At 38.6% G+C, this 20,847-nt stretch overlaps 1 protein-coding gene across 9 annotated transcripts in view; it reads right to left on the reverse strand.

Moving 5' to 3' along the window:
* Positions 1-20,847, reverse strand: part of LOC139771477 (latrophilin Cirl) — a 447,191-nt gene that overhangs the window by 41,040 nt on the left and 385,304 nt on the right. For all 9 annotated transcript variants that reach the window (XM_071704284.1, XM_071704285.1, XM_071704290.1 and 6 more), the window contains one exon: positions 10,704-10,890. In XM_071704284.1, the coding sequence (XP_071560385.1) occupies positions 10,704-10,890 (187 nt within the window). The remainder of the gene's footprint in view (positions 1-10,703; positions 10,891-20,847) is intronic.

Raw genomic sequence — 20,847 nt, forward strand, 5'->3', positions numbered from 1 at the left:
AATTATTTTAATTACTATATTATTAAAAGACGTTAAACATTAATTTAAGAGCGTAAAGAAAGCAACAAAGTTACAGTTATTGAAAATATTTGTTGGCATTACTGCTTCGGTGTGATTTTCAATTACTTCAATTAATCCTAATTACTTTATTTTAAAAGCAATATGCTAATGCTGGAGAAATTCCAAAATTGTGACTAGTATACCACTCTCTTTCGAAATGAACGACTCGTATGTTAAATATTACTATACTGGTGGCATGCATGCACTGGTCGACTAATATATGGTAGAACAAGATGGAGCAAGAATATCAAATTTATCTTCATATCGCGCGGCTGAGTATGATCGCAATTTCAAAGATGTTTACTCGCACATTTAGTGCAAGTACCGTACTTTTCGTTTGGATCCACCCCATTATCACCTTCAACCTCGCTCAAACTTCATCGATGTTGTCTCTGAACACCTTGTATAAACATCGTATCTACGTACTGCGGCGAGACGAGCGTCAACGATAAAAAATTAAAAGAAAACATTGTTCTTCATTTCTCCCCCCCCCCCCTCCACCCCCATCATCTCTTCCCTCGCTCTCATTTCTTTCCTGATTCCTGTGAGCTATACCAATCCGCTCACGGCACGACGACGGTTGAAATATTCGTCGGACTTCTTCCGCGTATTCGTGATTGGAATACTTTTAAGTACCTAACCGGGAGCTCTGTTTCTTCCTCTTTCTCCCTCTCCCTTCGTTGCAACGTCTCTTTCTCTTAATCCGCCCGGGGATTAAACGAGTTTTGTCGAGAGAACTTGGGGGCGTGGGCAGGTACATGAGAGCGCGCGCGCGTGTGTGTACTCAAGTGTACATGCCTGTGTACATGTAATTACGCATGTATGTAGAAATGTGTATGGGTCGGAGTTAAATGCCGTGCATCTGAGATATCTCTTTTATTTCGAACATTATACGAAAGACTCTTTCCGCGTTTGCAGTGACAAACGGCGCGCAAGTTGATAAAGCTAATTTTTTTTTCACGAAATGCATTTTGAGCTACAGTCTCTTTTTTGAATATTTTAAATAAAAAATGTAATTGAACTCTAATATAATATAACCGATTTGAGACTCACTGATTTCATATTTAAAATGATTATATTAATAATAAAAATTGTAATTATGTTAAAGAAACGTGTTGTTCGAGTGCTATCGACAATGATTTTCATTTGACTTAACGACAATCGCTTAAAAATGAGCAATTATTCAGAAATTCCAGAAGATCTTCGTAAAAAATAACATAAGAATAACTATACTAGTTCATCCGCCGTTTGTTACTGTGAAAGTTTTTCAAAAGATACTTTTGGCGTCTTTGGAAACACGGGAGATACCGAGGATAGCGATATTTATTGCGCTACCTAGCTTCTACATCGAAGCAAGCGGTTACGAGAAAAGGCGAGATATATTGTGAAAACTCGTGAAAAGATACATTAAAGAGGGGAGGGGATTCTAAGTTGGAAAAGAGTGAATGGGGTAAGAAGAAGACTTGATCGTTAACGAAGGGGCGTTCGTTAAATTAAGGCGAAAGAAAAAGACGTACGTGAGTAACAAAACGCGGAAAACTTTGCCGTCAATGCGACTGAAATCCGTATTTGAATTAATTCCTCTTCGTGATATGCACATGGAATTTATTCTTCGATTATCTTATGTATAAAGTTTTGACTTGAGAAGATATTCATATACATCATTTAACTTAATGTCTTATCTTTCAGACAATTAATAAAAAAAAACAGTATAATATTAAAGCATTGAGATATATTTTTCTATTAAGATATTAAACGATATTCTTCTCGAACTTAATCGATTGAAATGAAAAATTTGATCTCTCTCGCTTCTCATTAATTGAAATTAAGAATGCATCAAAAGAACCTAAGAAATTGATCAATAGAGAAAATTGCAGAAGAATAAAAAAGAAAAAAACAAAAAATGAATCAATAAAAAGATGGAAATTGCGAGACACTGAGAGGAAAAACCCGATTCGAGAGAGACAACTTTGTCCGCTGTCTCCCTGGCCGTAAACGCTCTTAAATGAAATGACGAGCCGGCTAATTTGCCCGTCTAACGCGGTTATCGACAAAATTTTCTGAGATTGTAATTAGCTTACAGTTTAAATACCGTCGTGTGGCAGTTTCCGCAACACGAAAAGTAAATGATGGACCTTGATTATAGATTTTGATGAGAACTTTTCAGAATCAAATAAAAATGAAAAGTAAAAAGAAATGAAAATTGAAGTTTTACAGTCTCTTAATTGGACATTTTGATAAATAATATTATAATATTTTTAGAAGAAGATTTATTGCACTGTATTGTTTTTCTATAAGTAAAATTATATAACAAAATGCATTTAAGCATATTCAATCTATTTGAAACTAATAAGAAATAAAGTTGCAGTTTCTATTAGAAATTTCAATATTTGTTATTTTGTTCATTGAATTATCGATTCTTGAAATATAATTATTTGTATTGAAAATCTGTAGACATATCTAGTTGTCGCGGAGGAAATGTGGAAAACAAAGAGAAAACAACGAAAGCTTTGTCGATGAGGTATAACTATATTTTCCACTAAATGAGATTACGAGGGAGTTAATTCCGTATAACATAATTATAGAGTTTGTGTGATTGCAATTAAGTTCGATACAATCGGAAAAATGGCTGAGAAGCAAGATTGATCGGATAGTAGGAGGAAGTAAAAAAAATTGATTGGGTCAACGAAAGAGCGGTGAATTTTTTTGCGTAAAGTCATTTTTAATTTATTTCAATAAATATCGCGGTTAAATCCTCGTGATGCAAACATCGGGAAGTAATAAGCCAAGTTATACGCCTAATTCCAGGAATAATAACGAAATTTATAAGATTAAACTCTGGCTGCGTAAGTGCGCAAAAATAATAATAAACACGAAATTAACATTTTTTCGTTGTCCAAGAATTTACAGCAAATGCTCGCGCATCGCGCAATATGAAAAGCCGCGAACAAATCGATCTGAAAGATTATCTGACAAAAAGCGATTTTCATTCCGACGTATCTTCCAATCAACGCAACAATTTGCAACAAAACCATTGCGGGCGATAAAGTTTCCCGCGCAAGCCGCATCGCCATTAGCGGATTACCGTCGCGATTTGAGAAGAGTTATCTCTTGCAAAAAATAATTGCTGTCCTGGCTGTCTTCCAATCAACGTAACGATAATTTACAAACAAACTATTCCGCGCGTATTGCCGCCGACAAAAATTTCGGTAAATGAAGTTAAATCATGAGTTATTGATAACATTCGCGATTTAGGAGGCTGATTAATGGTTAACTGATTCTTTACCGTTTTCTAACTTGTATTAGTTATCAAATAGACGGACAAAAGGAAATTAGTTTCCATGTTAGTCGATATGGTACTTTTTATGTTATCTTTCATCATTTATAGCCAATTATGGCGATCGATATTACTCCGCTAGACTAAACAATCGTTTGCGTCGCTATTTGTACGATTAATTCAACCCAGTCTCGTCGTCTCCGACGACGATTATCGCCCCGAGAGTATAGGATATTCGCCGGCGAGAGAAAAGTTTTCCCGAACGACGACAAGGGAGGGCAGAGCCTTCCATTACAAAGAAATTCTCACTGAAAGATGAAGGATAAACACGAACTCCAAACTTTCGTCGGCGCGATCATTTCATTAGCAGTTAGCCGCTTCATTCCGCATGGCGGACAAAAACTTATTTATCAGGCGGGACAAAAGTTTCGTACCGACAAACAAGCAGCCCGCAACGATACTTCGCGTCGGCATAATTATTGTTTCCCCTTCGATGCGGCTCGCTTAATCTTAGAACTGAGTTCCAAACCAATGATATAGAGAACCGAAAAAAGAAAAAAATGTTCCAAATCAAACATCGAAACAATTATATTTAATTAGAAAAATGTCGAAATAATATATATCTAGCGCGTTACGTTGAAATGTATAATTTACAAAATTCTAAAAATATTTTCTCTCACAAAGCATTTCTTAGATTTTATAACGGTTATAATTTTTCGTGATTACTCATAGGTCAACTCAAAAGTGTTCTCGTCAGTCGCACAATGAATCGTAAAATTGTTTCATACTTGCATGTCGGATTGATTACGTCGCGCACGAGACTACTAAATAAGCGTCATTAATTATAGTTCTCTATAAATTTGACGCGAGAAATCGAGATGTCACATACGGAGCGATATGTGTACCGCATAATAACTTTATCACATTATCTCACAATAAAGAGGAAAAAAGAGACGACCTCTAACAAATTTGCGGTTGAATTTGAACGAGAAATCTGGTGTGTTAATTAAATTTCCATATACTTTGTTGAATATCTAGTGTAGAAAAAAACCTATCTCATTTCTCAGCTTCTCTATTTTATTAATTGTGAAATTTAAATTCTTTCATCAGCGTAATAGTATAAAAAAAAGAATAATAGCGATCAGGTTGGACAAGGCTCGATAAATAGACGTAGTGATGATAATCGAATAACTGTTAGCACAATATCTATGAAATCACCTCTTGATTTTCGTATCGAATTCATATTAATTTATGATTGAAAATATGAAAAAGTCCGCGCTTCATTTGTAATGTGTTTTTTTCCTGTGTAATGTGTATAAAAAGACACTTGAGATTGCAAATACATAATATTTATTACAGTCAGTTTCATTCACAGCGTACCATTTCGGACTGACGGATGCTTTGCGGACATCCTGCGTTCGCAGGATGAATTCAAACGTGGCGCGTTCAAGATTCGGTGTCTATTATAATATTACCTGGCGAACGCGCACGTACGTGGCGCAGAACAAATGCGTTCATCGCGCTAAATGGCGACGAAGCGAATTTCGCGGCAGCGGTTCGGTATCCAATTTCATTAATCGTTGCGCCAAAATTCCCCCCACCACCCCCACTGTTATCCACCAATTTCACTTAAATCGTAATCTCGGACGCGAATCCCACACCCTCGTGCCCGCCTACTGCGGCCTTTACGCCGACACTTTGCCCCCTTCTCCCGTTCGCTTTGTCCCGGTTGCAACCGGCAGACGGTTAATCCGCAATTGGTTTCGCTGGCGGTGCGATTAAACGGAATTCCCAAATGATTTTGGCCCGCCCTCCCGCCACGCGCGCTCGATTATTCGCAAGCACGACGCGCAGAAATTTCGTAGCCCGGCGCGGGCGCGGCGCGCGGCGTGATGCAGCACGGTTTGAAGTGCAGGATGCACCTGTACGACTTCCCTCGACCTGGTTATGCGTAATGCGTCCGCGAGCGATTATTTATTTGCAATTTGGTAGGGAGATTATTCAGTCGTGAGAAGTTGGAGAGAGAGAAAAGAGGAAGGTTAGCCGACTATTAGGAAATTAGAAATTACTATAATTATATTATATCTTCAAAAATAATCGATTGTTTTGAGCGTATTCATAAAAGTTCTGAAATTATATTATCATGAATATCGATATTTATACAGTTAGCAAATTCTAAAGAAGCGTTCCGCAAATGTGAAAAATATCGAGAAATATTGATAACTAAATTGAAAATTAACCAGGTATTTAATACTTGTGACGTAATTAATTTATTTTAATCTTCTATAGCTGCAGTATGTATGTATGTATATAAAAATTAACTACGAGAAAACTGAAGGCTGAAAATAAATATTACGTATTTGATTTAAACTATTCGGATGAACCGTGAACGCGTAAAAAATACAGAAAATACTAACTTATAATGTTATAATTAATAATTTCATGGAGAAATAAAAAGCACTAAAAATAATAATTAACTTATACCGATATTTAATATGTTTACTAATATTGGTTTAAGATTGCTTTGAGACATTAAAAGTCAAATTAAATGAGAAGCCTTGAAATGTCTCGAACTTGTATTCGACTCCTGCATTAATAATGCTAATTAAATTTCCGACGCTCCAGTGAGAAAGAGAAATCACGTATGAATTGAGAGGAATCAAATATAACATAATTAATGTAATAATAATAAGATAAATTAAGCGATTTGTTATAATATAGTTGTATTAATTCACTACTATATAGCTGTTTGCGTTTAATAGATATGCTTGCTCCATTTTGTTTAAACCTTGACCAGGACCAGCGCAACTCCTTTTCTAATCAAATAACTAACAAATACAAACATATATTACACATATTAAATATTATACGATTAATACATTACAAGCCGGTTCTATTCAATGTTCTAAATATGGGACACGTAGAATTTTATTCATAAACGGTACATTATTTTTATGACAATTGCCAACTCTGGCAATCACTAGAAACGGCTTACAACGTGCTAATACGATTATCGACCGTGAGGTCGCTTGCTGTGGGTGTTAAAAGGATTTTAAAGGATACCAGATAACCCAAGCGTCTTGTTCCACCGAATGTACATGCGAGCGAACATGCTTACGCGGAAAAACCTATTTCAGACACCCTGCATTAAAGAAAGCGCCGCACAACTTGTTAATAACTAAATACAAAATAAACGAAACAAACGAAATAAACGAAACAAACGAAGCAACGTAAATGAAATCATTATTCGGTCATAAGTTTGATTTAATGCGCTCAATCGGATTGTCGAATCAGCTCTTCACAACTCCGTAATAATTCAATTATGATTATTATTGTCAACAAAGTATGTAGACAATTGCAGAATACGATATTGTAATCTAGAGTAAATTAATAATAGAATCTGTTATAAATATCCTATAGGGAATGTAATTCTCTTGTTTAAGTACGTGTCACTTCTGAAAAATATCGACTTACAGAGAGAGCTGATTCTTTTTCGTTCGATATTTATCACAATCAGATAATATTGCGTACAGACATAACAATTTAATTGTTAATGATTATTTCGAATTTTGTTACGTAAATGTAAAGCTGTTAAATTTAATGAAAAATCAGAGTATTAATCAACAATCCATAGGATTATTGCTGATTAATTATTCTCATATTATGACTATGAATATTACCGTGAATAATCTTATCAACTTGACAGAATACATAATTCTGCAATTATCTTTGCCATTTTAACGTAAATAAGTAAGGGGAAAGTTGCGAAAGGCCGCGTAAAACCGATATGTCGATGATTTCGAGGAACCGTCGATGATGAATGCTGATTCTCATATGATTCCGCGAGAGATGTGACGCATGGGCGGAAGCATTGATCGATCGTGCAACAACGATTTTAATGAAGAGTTGCACATCAAAGGTGATCGCAGCGCTAATAATTTATCTCAGTATCAATGTACAGATGCAAGAGGAATCATTCTGTGAGATTAAAATTTACCGGAAACCGGGTTATCCCTTTTCGACGCAAATGAGCATCGAAAAATATCAATAGCCTTTGCAAATTAAACATGGATGTTATGAATTTTTCGTTACTCCGTTATTCCATCATTAATGAGAAAAATATGCCGGTATGATTCATTCTCTCAGTATACTCCTATTTAGAAAAAAAATAATAACTTTTTCTGTGATGATGAGAGGAAGAGGAAAAAGATGAAAAATTCCATTGATAGAAATTCCACGAAATAATCAATTAATTGAATAATGTTTTCTGTGTTTTAATACATTAACGAATGAAAATTTTCAGAGCATTATGGTTGTTTGATTCCTTTCTGCAAACTGTAATCTAATTGAAAAAGAAATCTCAGCCACGAAAACATGTATATTTATTATATGTAAAAATTTCAAAATGTTTAATAGTTTTTCATATTAATTTTATGTGGGTTATATGAATATTAATTTTATTTTATAAGTGAAATAATTGTAAGGAAAACAATAAATATATTAGTTTTGCTTTATATGGATTATATATATATATATATATGAATCGACAGCTATTAAAAATATAGCTGAATTAATTAACTAACATAATTCACTGAGATTTGTTACCCGGTGATATTATAATGGATGCATGAATAGTTGTTTTCTCGAATGAAAGGTACACAAATTAATTGCATTAATATTAATTTATATAATTAATTGAAACTATTTTTCAGTAAAATTCTTCGATATTAATCAAGATTTATAATTAAATTTTGTTTGTCCAATTATTCATAACAAAATTAAAAACGTTAAATATAACATTTATTAAACATATTTTTGTTCATTTATCTCTTTTTCCCTCTATTTATCAAAACACGTAATTCTCGATCAATGCTTCGCTTGAACATCATCTTTTATTACGTAATAAATAACAGCCCGTATTCACACACTCTTTTCATTATACGTATGCGTCACGCCAAATTTAGCCCGAGTTCTTTTCTTATCTAATAAAAAAAAAACTCCATATAATTATGAAATAAACATAAGATTCTTAAACATTTTTGCGCTGTAAATACAGCCTTTTAATAAATAATAGTAAACAAAAAAAAGGCAGGAGTCTGAAGAGTATTTTTTAACGTATCTCTCGATAGGACGACTGCTCCACGGAAGAATGTAATAGATTGTAATCAGATTGGATTTCGCATCAAGTTCGATATATCGCTTTCAGATAAGAGACTTTCAATCTTATCATCAAGAATAGATATACGGAATATCGGGAAACATATATAGAGAAAATCTTCATGCTTTTCGTAAACACATGATTACGTTTTACAATCACATTAATTAATGTAGTTCCATGGAACAATCGCGATCTATTGCGATCAACGAGATTAATAGGCGAAAAAGTCCGAGAATGAATAATGGCGTAACTAGGTGGACGTGTATTCTCTCTCTTCGCAATCTATTTATATACATCATCTCACCCTATAAACATGACTGGTACAAATGTATTACGAGTAAAAATATCCTGATCCTAACAGGCGTGTATTGTGTTATGTAATGTTGAAAAATTTTATCCATTTTCAATATCTATAACTTCAATATTTCACATTCCACTAGTTACGCCTCTTAGAATGTGGTATCTATATGGAGATCGATCACCGCGATTTATCAACGAATTTGTTCTTCTTTTACTTTTCGTTTATGTAACTACGATATCGATGAATTAATTTTTGCTTTTCACATTCTTTCTTGCAACGCGAACGTTACGTGACAGACCTCCAGAACCGATGGATATATGCATTATTCTTCACGATCGCGGCAACGCGAGCGAGGGACACGAAGTGGATTCTCGCGAGGACCGTGATAGCGAAGCTATCGCTGATACTGCGACTCTTCCTAGTCGATCCATCGCGAGACACATTCTTCAATGGTCCAGCAATTGGCCAGTTCGCTCGACCATGTGAAGCGGTTCGCCTCCGACCTCGTTTCCCTCGCTCGATATTTTATCCCCTTGCTCTCCCTTCTTAATGTATGCTCCATTTTGTTGATTTCAAGGAGGAAGCTAAAGTGAGATAGGAACGGAAAGGAATGACGCTCATTAGATCCCGTCACTTCGAATAACGAAGAACAAATCGATCGATAGTTCAATATTTATGAACGATACATAAATCAGACTTATCTGTAATGTAATTAAATGTAACATATCCTTAAAAGTAATTGTATTTAAACAATTATTCGTTTATTTTGATGGACGATTTCATGATTAATCAATTAATTGATTAATTAGTTTTTGTAGTTTGAGTAAATATACATAATATATTTTTAGTAAATTGAATGTTCGACAGCATGCGTTTAAATTAATGATGTAGATTGTAGAACACGGATGTCACGTTAAAACTCCGTGAAACTTTCAACGAATCTATCTGAGACACGACGAAACGTGAAATAACTACCGAAATGACAAGTCTGATTTACTATCGGTTGTATCGATTTCAGTGTCTCTTTTGATTGAGATTTGTGCATTGTTCTTCATTTTTCAAAAATATTTATGACGGGTTCTGTTGGAGCCATGCGAGCAGAGTTGAATATTACTTCATCAGAAAATATAACATATACTCGCAGCGATCAATATACAATACGATCTTGAATATATTACGCAAGATAAGGTCGGATAAAATATCTTTGGAGATATATTACTCCTTTAGTATGGCGAAAACTGAAAAATGCTTGCCAACCTCTTTTTCAGATGTTCTTTTTCCATATAACGTGTAGTTCTGTACTTGATTAAAAATAATTGAGGTCAATTGATATGGTTCGTTGCTTCAGCAAGAATTCTAGTAATTATCTTTTCTAGTAATTTTCACGGTTGCAAGAGTGTAAAGGTTAGTTTCGTTTTCCGCTTCGTTGACTATTCACTTTGTACAGAATTGTATTTGCCCGTGAGAAAATTAATTAATCTTCCAATAATTTACTTGCAATAATTTCTTTATTATGGATTTTACATCGACTGTGAACGAATAATTCTTTCTTTTACGTTTTAAACGTTTTAATTTTTCTGATCGTCAAAGTAGAATAAGCTCAGTATCATTGAAATATGTAAATACAAATGAGAGAAAGCAATTCTCGCGAAGAAATGATGACATGAATATGAAGAACTAGATGACATGGTTTTTCTTTATTCAAGATCGTTTAATTTTCGGCATTGTGCTTTTTTAAAAAATAATTTCGTCATTTGTTAATCGTACGCGTACATTTATCATTTGCGAAACTTCAGCTCTGCTCGCGGCAGGGAAACGGAGATCAAAGGTACGTGTAGAAGGCAAATCGAATGAAGTCAATCACAAAAAAAATATATATGTACAGACACGGCGCGTGCGGTACTTACTCGTTGTTCAGCACGCGGAACGATTTGGGCGACATGCAGTTGACGCTCCACTCGGTGTTCCCGTGCTCATTGCATATCGTGATGGAGAACCTGCCATAGTTCGCCCGTATCAGGTGGATCAGCTTGCCCTCGCCGCACTCGATCTCCAGCGTCTTGCCCTCGCAAGCGTATGCGGTGTCGTACCTCTCTGCAACAGAAAAACGCGATACGTTTTTTAGCCATCTTTCGGCCAAAGAGGTGTCGTCGCGATTCGCGGTAATTCGCACGCAACCGCACGCACGCTGCTGTGCGGCTGCAACTCGCGGTGAATCGAATGTGGAGATTATGCGCGCGCGGTCGAACTCTCACAACCTCCGACGTCTGTTGCAGCCGCATCCACATCGGCTTCCGCTTCCGGAAAACCTCCATGTATGCGAAAATCCTAGAGGATAGGGGTGCGTTATTTACTGATAGGATTATACGTGTTGTGATATTTAATCTATTCGCATGGCTGCATTTTTGCGGTTTATATATTGTACATATATTGGTTTCTGTGCGGAGGTTTCTATTTTGCATTCGGATTATTTCTCTGATGAAAAGAGTTTAAGGTAAAATAATATATTTTATCCCTTTCTCCTTTTTATGGAGAATTTTACATCTTGGGTTTCCGTTTGAAATACTGTGGAAATATTTAACCGCGAATATTTAAAATTTTAAATATTTTTAATGAATTTTTCCTCAAGCATTAATATCGGTATTCTTGAGAAACTCAATTTTAGATATTTTCATTCAATTTAGTAGGAAAAATATTATGTCGTCTTCTCTCTTAAAAAGCACACGATGCATCTTTTGAAGTACATTTACTTTTTAAAACTTTGTCTTTTGTGAGATTTAAGAGTCTAAACTAAATTTTAGCTTACTTATCGTAGTACTATAAAAATTATATTATATAATTTAAAGTATTATAACAGTAAAATAAATTCCACTCGTGGATAAAAACAAATATATTCCTTTATTTTTAAAGCGGCTAAATTCAGTTTATGAACACATTCGACGAGGGTTGGGTACATAATATAATATTCTAGTGTGATGTAAACGCTTCGACACGGAATCCGCGGGTAAATTCGCTGAATTTGCCGGCGCCGCAGCATTTCCGAGGAAAGTCCTAACCGCGGACTAAACCAGCATTGTGGCGCGTCGGTACGGAACTAATGAACTCACGACGAGGCTTTCACGGACAGAGTTATTACACCACTCCCCCCCCCCCCCCTGTCTCTTGCCTCGCGCAAGCTGTTCCCTTGTCGCTGCCCTCTTTCGCTGTCTTCTTCCCTCATTCCCCTCATTCTTCGTTTCTCTCCCTGGACATTATATTATGGCAATCATTATATCTCCATTTAATAAGCCCATACCTAGTTTTACAATTCTGCCTGTCTCTCCCAGCACATTGCTACACGCTGAATACACTGCAGAGATGTAGCGACGCGCTAATTTAGATTTTATCTCTTTGCGTTGACATATATTTGACGTACATGTACTTCAAGCTTAGATTATTATGCAATTATGTTAAAAATAACGAAGCACTGATTACAATATATCCTCGGTTTCCCCCATTTGATTTTATGAAAGGTTTAATACAACATGAGGACAAATTTAATAACAGTACAGGCATAAGTAACATAGGCATTCCTTTCCCGAAGTCATTAGTTGGCACATGTCCAGCCGTCATTATCGATCATTACGTAAAGGATCCTCAAGCAAAAGAAAGAAAAAAAATCATCTCGGACAGACGTCTACTTGCAGAAAATCTGAGAACAAAGCGACGGGCTGAGTAACGACGCGCGTGTTTCGCGGTAAATTACTGCGTGCGTGGAAACGATGGTGGCGGAGGTCAAGGATGCAGCGCGGGATTACGGAGGGCACACGAGAGGAGTGCCTCGATTTAACGTCCCATTCGCTCGCTACGCTCTGGCCCGATACCGACTTCGAACGGCGCCGTGTTCTGCGGTGGCCATACGGCCGTTTCGCGTCGTCGAGCAAGGTCGCCCCTAAATTTCTGTTGATCCCGCGGAATACGGCCCGAGGTAAAGGGCCAACGCAAGAACTTCAATTCCGTTCCTTTCGATTCCACTTGTTAGTCTAGAAGCCATGCCAAAGTCCCAAGTATTATTTCGACCAGCTGTTTGTAACACCGAATTCGTGTCTTGTCTTGAATGATATCTTATCCGAATGAAAAAAAAAGATACATTGAAGATGGAAATGTTCGAGAGTTACTGGGAAGCAAAAATGAAGAAATGAATTTGATCTTACATCTGCGATACACATACATCTGTATACACATAAGTTAACGAACGAAAAAAAAACTAAAGGCTAAAAACACGTATTATGTGCTCAATTTAAACTTTTTTTTTCCACCCGGACGAGACAGAAAGCTTCTCGAAAGTAGGATAAAATATCGCTGAGGCCAGCGTATTCTTGATAAAAATGGCAGAGGGCTGAGAAAGAGGAGGCAAGAAAAAGATTTATAACACGAAGGCAATTTCTCAGCTGCCTGTTTTTGCTCCTCACATCGCGATTAACGCTCGACTCGCGCCGTTATTCTCGCTGCAGTTTGTTCTCCGTTAATTAAGCGCGTTTCGATAACACCGTAAGCGGCAGGTAATCGATATACGGCGTCATCGACATGCTCGATTAACCAGGAATGAGATAGAAGTGAGCACCGGGCGCGACGTGTGTTTCGATCAAAACGCTACCTGCCGTAAACGCATCGATTCGCCTAAGGCCCATGTCACACTACGTATTGCATAAATCGCGGATCGGATTGGGATTGCAGATCGCGGAGCTTAAAGCCCGTGTCACGCTACGTATCGCGGACACGGATCGGATTGGGATTACGGATCGCGGATCGGATGTCAGCCTGCAATCACAGATGAGCTGCTCGTCTATGATTGGCTAGATTACGATCCGCGATCCGCAATCTCAATCCGATCCGCGTCCGCGATACGTATAGTGTGACACGGGCTTAAGCGCGCTGTGTATCGAATTATCTCGAAGTTAAGTTTTACGTGATAGAATTTTATTTTGTAGTTTTTAATTTACGTCGTTCTTCGAGATATATATTCGCAAAGTCGTTCAAAGTTGACCAACTTAGAGGAATTCCAGGATAGAGGTGAGATCTCCTTGAGATTCGCCAGAGAGTTCGCCTTCGGTCCCTTTAAACGCGACCTGGGTCTCAATGTGTGTATATGCGGTCACCGCTCGAACGCCGGGAAGACGTTGCCTCCCTCGGGAGCGGTGAGCTCCGAGGGGGCTACGCGCTGTACATACATACCTAGATGTTTCGACTGTGTTTCACTACTGTGCGACTCACCCACCGACGGATGCGCTTCGTCAAGTTCGAAGCACCGGAAAGCGAGAGGATCCTCTCCGTCTCTTTCTTTGCTCGTTGCGTTCGTGTAAATCTTCGGACTCGCGGCCGCGCTGGAACTCTCTCGAGAGTCCTTTCAGGCTTTATCGCTTCGCCCTCCGGAGCTCTCGATCGCTGCCGCCTGTGTGCCCGGGTACAGCTCTCGAGCCGGTCGTCAAAGTTCTTTGAGCGTGATCGAGGAGTTTGCAATTTCCCTCGAAGTTGTGGCGTATTAATTGGTCAAGTATTATTTTTTGTTCCCGGAATGTTATATATGTGTGCGTATGTATGTACGTGTGTACATATATGTTGATTTTAGTATTTTGACGTTTGAAATATGAGACATTGGTTATTATGTTACAATAAATATTCCTTAGATCAGGATGAAAGTTGCATCAGAGAAAAATGCAACGAATGTGACATAGCTACATACAAGCTCACGTAATTCGTTTCCAACATCGAGCTCGTCATGAAAATTAGATCCTCACCAGAACAAACACGTTTGAGCCTCGCCTCGCTGTTGAATGAGAGAATTATGGCACGACCCCGCATCGTTGTCGAAGTGCCTTTTTCACTACCGTTTGCCCGCCGCTGCACCCGCCGCAGCTGCGGCTGACGCGTTATGCGTCATGCGGTCGCTACCGCGGCCGAACTTATTGCATGCGGATTGTGCGCGGGTTGTAAAACGCGTCACCGCTGCGTGAAATCGAGCGGGTGAAGCCCTCTCTCGGTATTTAACCCGAAAAAGTTGTCGCGAACTCGAGCGTCGGACAATGAAATTATTATGCGCCCTTTTAGCTGCACTTCGACGATGCACTCGTTACCAATGCGAATGCAACCGACGCGCGTGCGTCATATGGCCGCGGTTAGGACGCGTGCGATTCAACTTTGCGTGTTGTTTGACCAATGTATCGTTTAAGCACATCGTTTACGCCCGAGTATCTCGTTGTACATTTTAATTAATTATTATTACACGATTGTAAATCAAGGACCATGTACTAATCTGGCGCGTACTTGGTTACGACTACATCAAATACAAATATCAGTAAATTAAGAAGAATGTAATTATTATGAACACAAAGTGGGGAGAATATTGGAAGCATCCTCTAATTTTTTTTAATTCGGAACATTTTTAGATTACATCATATTATATTTATATTTTTACTTTTGCTAGTCAAAAATTGTACAGATTATTTGAAAGTCGAACTTGCTAAATTAAGAAATTTCGTCCTCAATTCACTTAAATCACATTAGCATATTTGTTATTTCTATAAGAGGAACGCTAATTCCGCAAATGGAGAACTAATTCTATGAAGTACCGCGTCCCTAAGGCTTCTTTCAACGCGTTTTCAGTCCCGTGATCTCAAGAAATCCTTCCTTGCGCGGTTTCCAGTCATCTATCCTCTTAGGAGCTAAGTATAACGCCGTGAAATTTCCATTGAAATTACTTACTCGACTTCCCGAGGAGAACAACGGCTGGCTTCGGCAGAAATGAATTTTTCTTATATATCACCGCGCGCGCTTCTCCGCTTTAGAACCGCCTTACATTATTAATGTCCCCCTTCCTAATCAAAAATGCATTATATTTTCAATATCATTATTCCTTCGTACTCTACTAGTTCCGTCTCATGAACGTCTTTTTTAAACAGCAGTCTGGCTCGAGGAAATGATAAAGCTAAAAATTTCTTCTCAACTATCACGTGAGAATAAATATATATTGTTTTTGATAATTTATTAATGCATTGCTTACACCTTAAGCAAATGCAGTTAATTATAATAAAAGTAAGATATGAGAAATATATTTAATTTCTTTTACCGCAATACATAAAAAAGGAAATTCTATATATAATATCAACAGAAATATCCTTTTTCGCTTAGTACAAAGTCAACTAAATTTTTCCATGATTTTTTTTTAATTTGTAAGGTCAATATATACATATGTTTGCACTGTATTGTGATCGAATATTTTCCCGACAAATTCTGGACGCCGCGACGTGCGATCACCGCGTGCCATCGCATCGCGCCACGTCGTGGCGGGCACTGTCCCGACTCGTGGAGGAGAAAAAAAGAGGAGAATTGCAGTTTACCATTAATGACTCCAAGTAATAATATATCGGAGGTCCGCCGCGGCCTGTACCTCCCGCTGCCGCGGCGGCCGACTTGAAAGGGCCGACCTAACAGCGGGATGTCGTCAGCCCGATGCGGTCTCAGACCTCAAAACCTTTACAGCCTTATTGCACGCGCGGCATGTGTACATACCCGTCGTCGATGACGCCCCGTTTGAAACACTGCTATAGTATTGTTGCGGAGGGAGTCGTTATATTCCGTTCTCTCCGCTACTACTCTCTCTCTCTCTCTCTTTTCTTTCCGTTCCTACTACCTTGTCGCACCCACCCACGAGAGTAACGCGAAGAACAGTTTCAGCGGATTTGAAAGGTCGACCGCGACGAATGCTGAGTCTCGATCAGTGTACGCATCTAAATTGAATGTCGATTCGGCGGGATTTGATTAGCACAAGGTGTATCAAGCATCGTGAGCGTTCCTTTCGCAGTTACAGACTTTCCGAGACCGAGACTAAAGATATTTTTTCAGTGAATACTTCGAATGAGTCATTTTGATGAGGAAGGGAGTGGGAACTAAACGGTAGAAAGTAAGGAATTCTCGCAATTAATCTCTCGCAGTATGAATAGATGAGGAAATCTTATTCACTTAATGTCAGATATATTTAATTTCAGCAGAATTTTCATTCAAGAATTGGATGTCATAATAATAAATTAAAATCTAATAAAATTTATTTTCACGTCGATATATTAATATTTCAAAAATACTCTCTTCTTAGCATTTGCTCTTTTTAGCACTTTTCCGCATTTAGCTTTTCGAAGATGTTAGATAAGTGCAGGTAACAACAGTGATGCAGAAACGTATGTTGTTTGGCTAAATTGTCATCGGGACTTTCTCCTACAGGGAAACCACGCGACGTCGAAAATTCCGTGGAGGATGGCCCAACCCGCCGATGCCGGATGACGCGATGTCGTGTCACCGCCGCGTTGTGTCGGCGTCACGTAGCGTCGCGTCCGAGGAGGTATACCCCCCGTTCCAACATTCCGCCAGTCGAGTAATATCGATTCCGTCGAAATTGCCGGCGGCCTGGAGCTTGTAATCGTGGGCGGAGTTAATTGACGCGCGACACGCGAGACGTATCGCCCCCCATCGAGTTACGATTCAATTTGACGGGGGATGCAATTGCGCCGGGGCGACGATAACCAAAAAGTTCGCCCCGTTCCCCTCTCCGCTCTCCTACCCGTTTGTTTCTCCCACAGCGCAAACTGCACAAACTGCAGCGAATAGAGCACCTGACGCCCATCTGTGCGTTTGTGTGTATATGTGTGCGCGCGCGGGGGCTAATGCTCTCTTCTATCCGCTTCTTATAATTTATTCGACCGTCGTAAATCAGTCAGACGACTGGAACGGTCCGCGGAAGCAGGGGCCCGACGCGGCCGGGACGTGCAACAGGCCAGCGCATGTAAATGCACCGCTGTATGCACCCGTGCAGCTTGTAAATACACATGCGAGTGCCGCGCCGCGCCGCGCCTGCCCGTCCTCCGTGAATTGATAATGTAATTAGAGCGGCGAAAAAGGATTAGCTTGAATTAGAAATCCTGCCGTCTGGGCCTGGCCTGGCCTGGGAACGAGAGGAAACAGGTAGGAGGGCAGGGTGGAGAGGAGAAGAGGATTGGGCGCGTAACCGAGGCGAGTCTCCACGGAGGACTTTGATTTATGCATCCCGGGAGCGCCTCACGAAGTGCAGCAGCCGTTGCAGCCAAAGATGCATGGCCGAGCGGAAAGCCGAGCGAACTTGCGTCTCCATAATGTTACTTCCGATCGATGCGAGGGAAGGGAGAGGAGGACCGTATCTCCCGCTAATATCTACTATAAATTTGATTGCTGTAGTTTGGCAAAAGTATATGAAAGATGTTCGATATCCTATCGTAGTTTGCGAAAATCAGTTGTGAAAGATTTTTTCACAATTAGTCTTCTCAAAAGTTGCCTTAAATAATTTAAATAGTTGAAAATTTCGAAAAAGATAACTTGCTTATTTTCAGATTACTTAGATAACTTTTAACACATGAGATAATGCGATTTTATTTCAACTCGTTGCGTCGAGTCGACTCATTGAGCGGAAGAAGATTAGGTCGAGAGAAGTGTATCAAATTAAAAAACAAGCTCATTCTCCTCTTTTTTTTTATGATTTCGAGTTTACATTAATTTGTCGGTTGGTATAGACGCGAAAATACCTCGTTGCTGATGCAAAGATCAACGTATCCCGTTATTTATACACGTTCGTGCGCATTAAACGCGCGTGCGAAGTGTTCGTTTCATCCCGCGGGATCGATCGTCCATTCGAGAGAGGACGATTCAATGACCATCGCGAATCCCACGCGGTCTCTCGCGCGCCAACAGTCATTTCTCACGCGCACTATTTTTCGTCGTCGCGTTTTGCATGCGAAATAGCGTTTCGTTCTCATACTCGTCTATTACGGAATCGTGATCAAAAGGGACCCGATTACACCGGGTGTCCGCATCGGCACAATTTTTCCCACAAGCGAAGTGTGGTTGCACGTACGACGAGTTCTGGGTATAATGTACAGTATACACCTGCCATATTTTTTCACTTTTAAAGTTCGTCTCTTTAATTCTAAATTAGCTAAAGGCTAAGAAGATTAAAATTTAAAATTAAAATTATGAAGAAAATAATTACAACAATAAATTAAAAAATATTTAACAATTGGCGTAAATCTCTTCAGTGATTTATATATAAGTTGTTATTCCATAATTTTACATAAATGCACTTTTAAAATTTTGACGCCGCGGATATACCTAAATGTCCATCTAAATATAAAGCTCAAATTAAGATTTTGCTAAAGTAAAACCTATTTAATAATTAACTAATTCGAAGTGAGAACAGTTTGCTATGAATTTAAATTTTAAATTTTATTATATTCCTTGAAACTCCGTAGGTTAAGAAAAGGCTATTTGAGTCAGTTAAAGAAAAAATCGGATAAAAAATTTTCAAGACATCTGTAAAAATCTTGGAAACCCATGGGCTTCAAGAGCCCGTGGAGGGATCTGAAACCAGAAGAAAAACATTGAGTCGGCCTTAATATAAATATAAATTAATAAATTAATGTAGAACATAATAATTTAAGTCCAATGACTCAAAAAGCCTCTCTCTACCTTAATGGCTTCAATTTCCATGCAAGAAAAATCAAATTCAATTTCGTCCAAACAGAAAATATTCCGCTCAGTTCAATGCAAACTTTTCTACTAAAGCTGGCCGTTAATTCGGTACTTTATTCAAGTTTGCTGAAGTGTCCGATGAGCGATCGCGAAAAAAAGAAATTAAATACGCGAGCAAACGAAACGACGTCCTGTGAAACGTCATTTCTATCGCGCGGGTCATCGATCAGACGACGCCCGCGGACGCCGATAACCGATATCGACGCGCGGGTGTCACCGTTCGCGAGCGACATTCATCCGCGCCGGATGCGCTTTGCCCGCCGATCCTCTACTTTTTTCCGTCTGCGAGTCGAAATAACGATTTTTTGTAACGATGTCGTAACGCCGCGCCGGAGCGACGAGCTCGTAATGGTTACAATGGTTACATCGTCGGCGGGACACGGAAATGAATACCTCTGCGAACTGGTCCACTATGGCAAAACGTTCCCATTTCGTCGTAGCGGCGAGATGCAATAATGTAATATTAAAAAAGGGTGTATGTGTAAAACTTGTACTCGTTTTAACACTCGGAAAAACGGCTGCTCAAGAGAGGTAGTCGTTTCAGTAGCACAACTGTCGCCTCAGTTCGCTCACTGATAAATCCGCCACCGCCGCTGAGAAGAAGAAGCGGAAATAAGAAACCATTGTTGGTACATGCTATCGCGATGACGTCACTTAGGATACCACCGCGTAATCTGAGCCATTTGCTCGGCCGGCCTATTTAGTGGCGATCGCGTTTCCTGTATAACCCATTCATAATATTTTCATTCCGCGGCAGTACGCGCGATCTCTCTGCATGGCGATCCAATTACATCGACAGTATCACCGGTTCTCGTTGGCCGATAATATCGTGCATAATATATGTTTACACCACATAACCTGCGTGTTTGACAACTTCGATATTCGATAATAAACAAAATTATTAATTAATACTTTTTAGAGCGGCGTATTATTTTTGATGAGTGCAAGTTTACCTGTGTTAATTGTTAGTACAGCGTAAATTCTATAATATGTACGGGAATTTTAAATATATACTCTGACTTTTCGTAAATTAATATGTATAATCTGCTTTCTACCGCATTGTTTTGTACCGCGATCTACGCGGTAAATTGGTAACCTGATTATAATTTGTAATACAAGCTGATTCGTATGACAAATCACGAGTTAGACTCCTATAGACGGCATTGCTAATTCTGATATTTTAACATCAATGTATCATAGTATCGATAGCGAAATATCATGAAGGAACGATATGTATAAACGGCATAATTGATTGTATTCAATTATTCTTACATTATTCTTGTAATTATTATGCTTACTGTTTATGCGGCGCAAACGGTTCATTTCACAGTCAGACCGTGTGAAACAAATCAATGTTTCGTATTTTTGGCCAATATTCTTTTTTAAATATATAGAGTAGAATAAATGCTATTTTGAACTATTGTTAAAAGCGGAATTATTTAGAATATTTAGATGAAATAAGAA

Source organism: Temnothorax nylanderi, unplaced genomic scaffold (genome assembly GCF_030848795.1).
Source record: "Temnothorax nylanderi isolate EJ_2023f unplaced genomic scaffold, tnyl_v1.0 TNYL_tig0040_pilon, whole genome shotgun sequence".
NCBI lineage: Eukaryota > Metazoa > Arthropoda > Insecta > Hymenoptera > Formicidae > Temnothorax > Temnothorax nylanderi.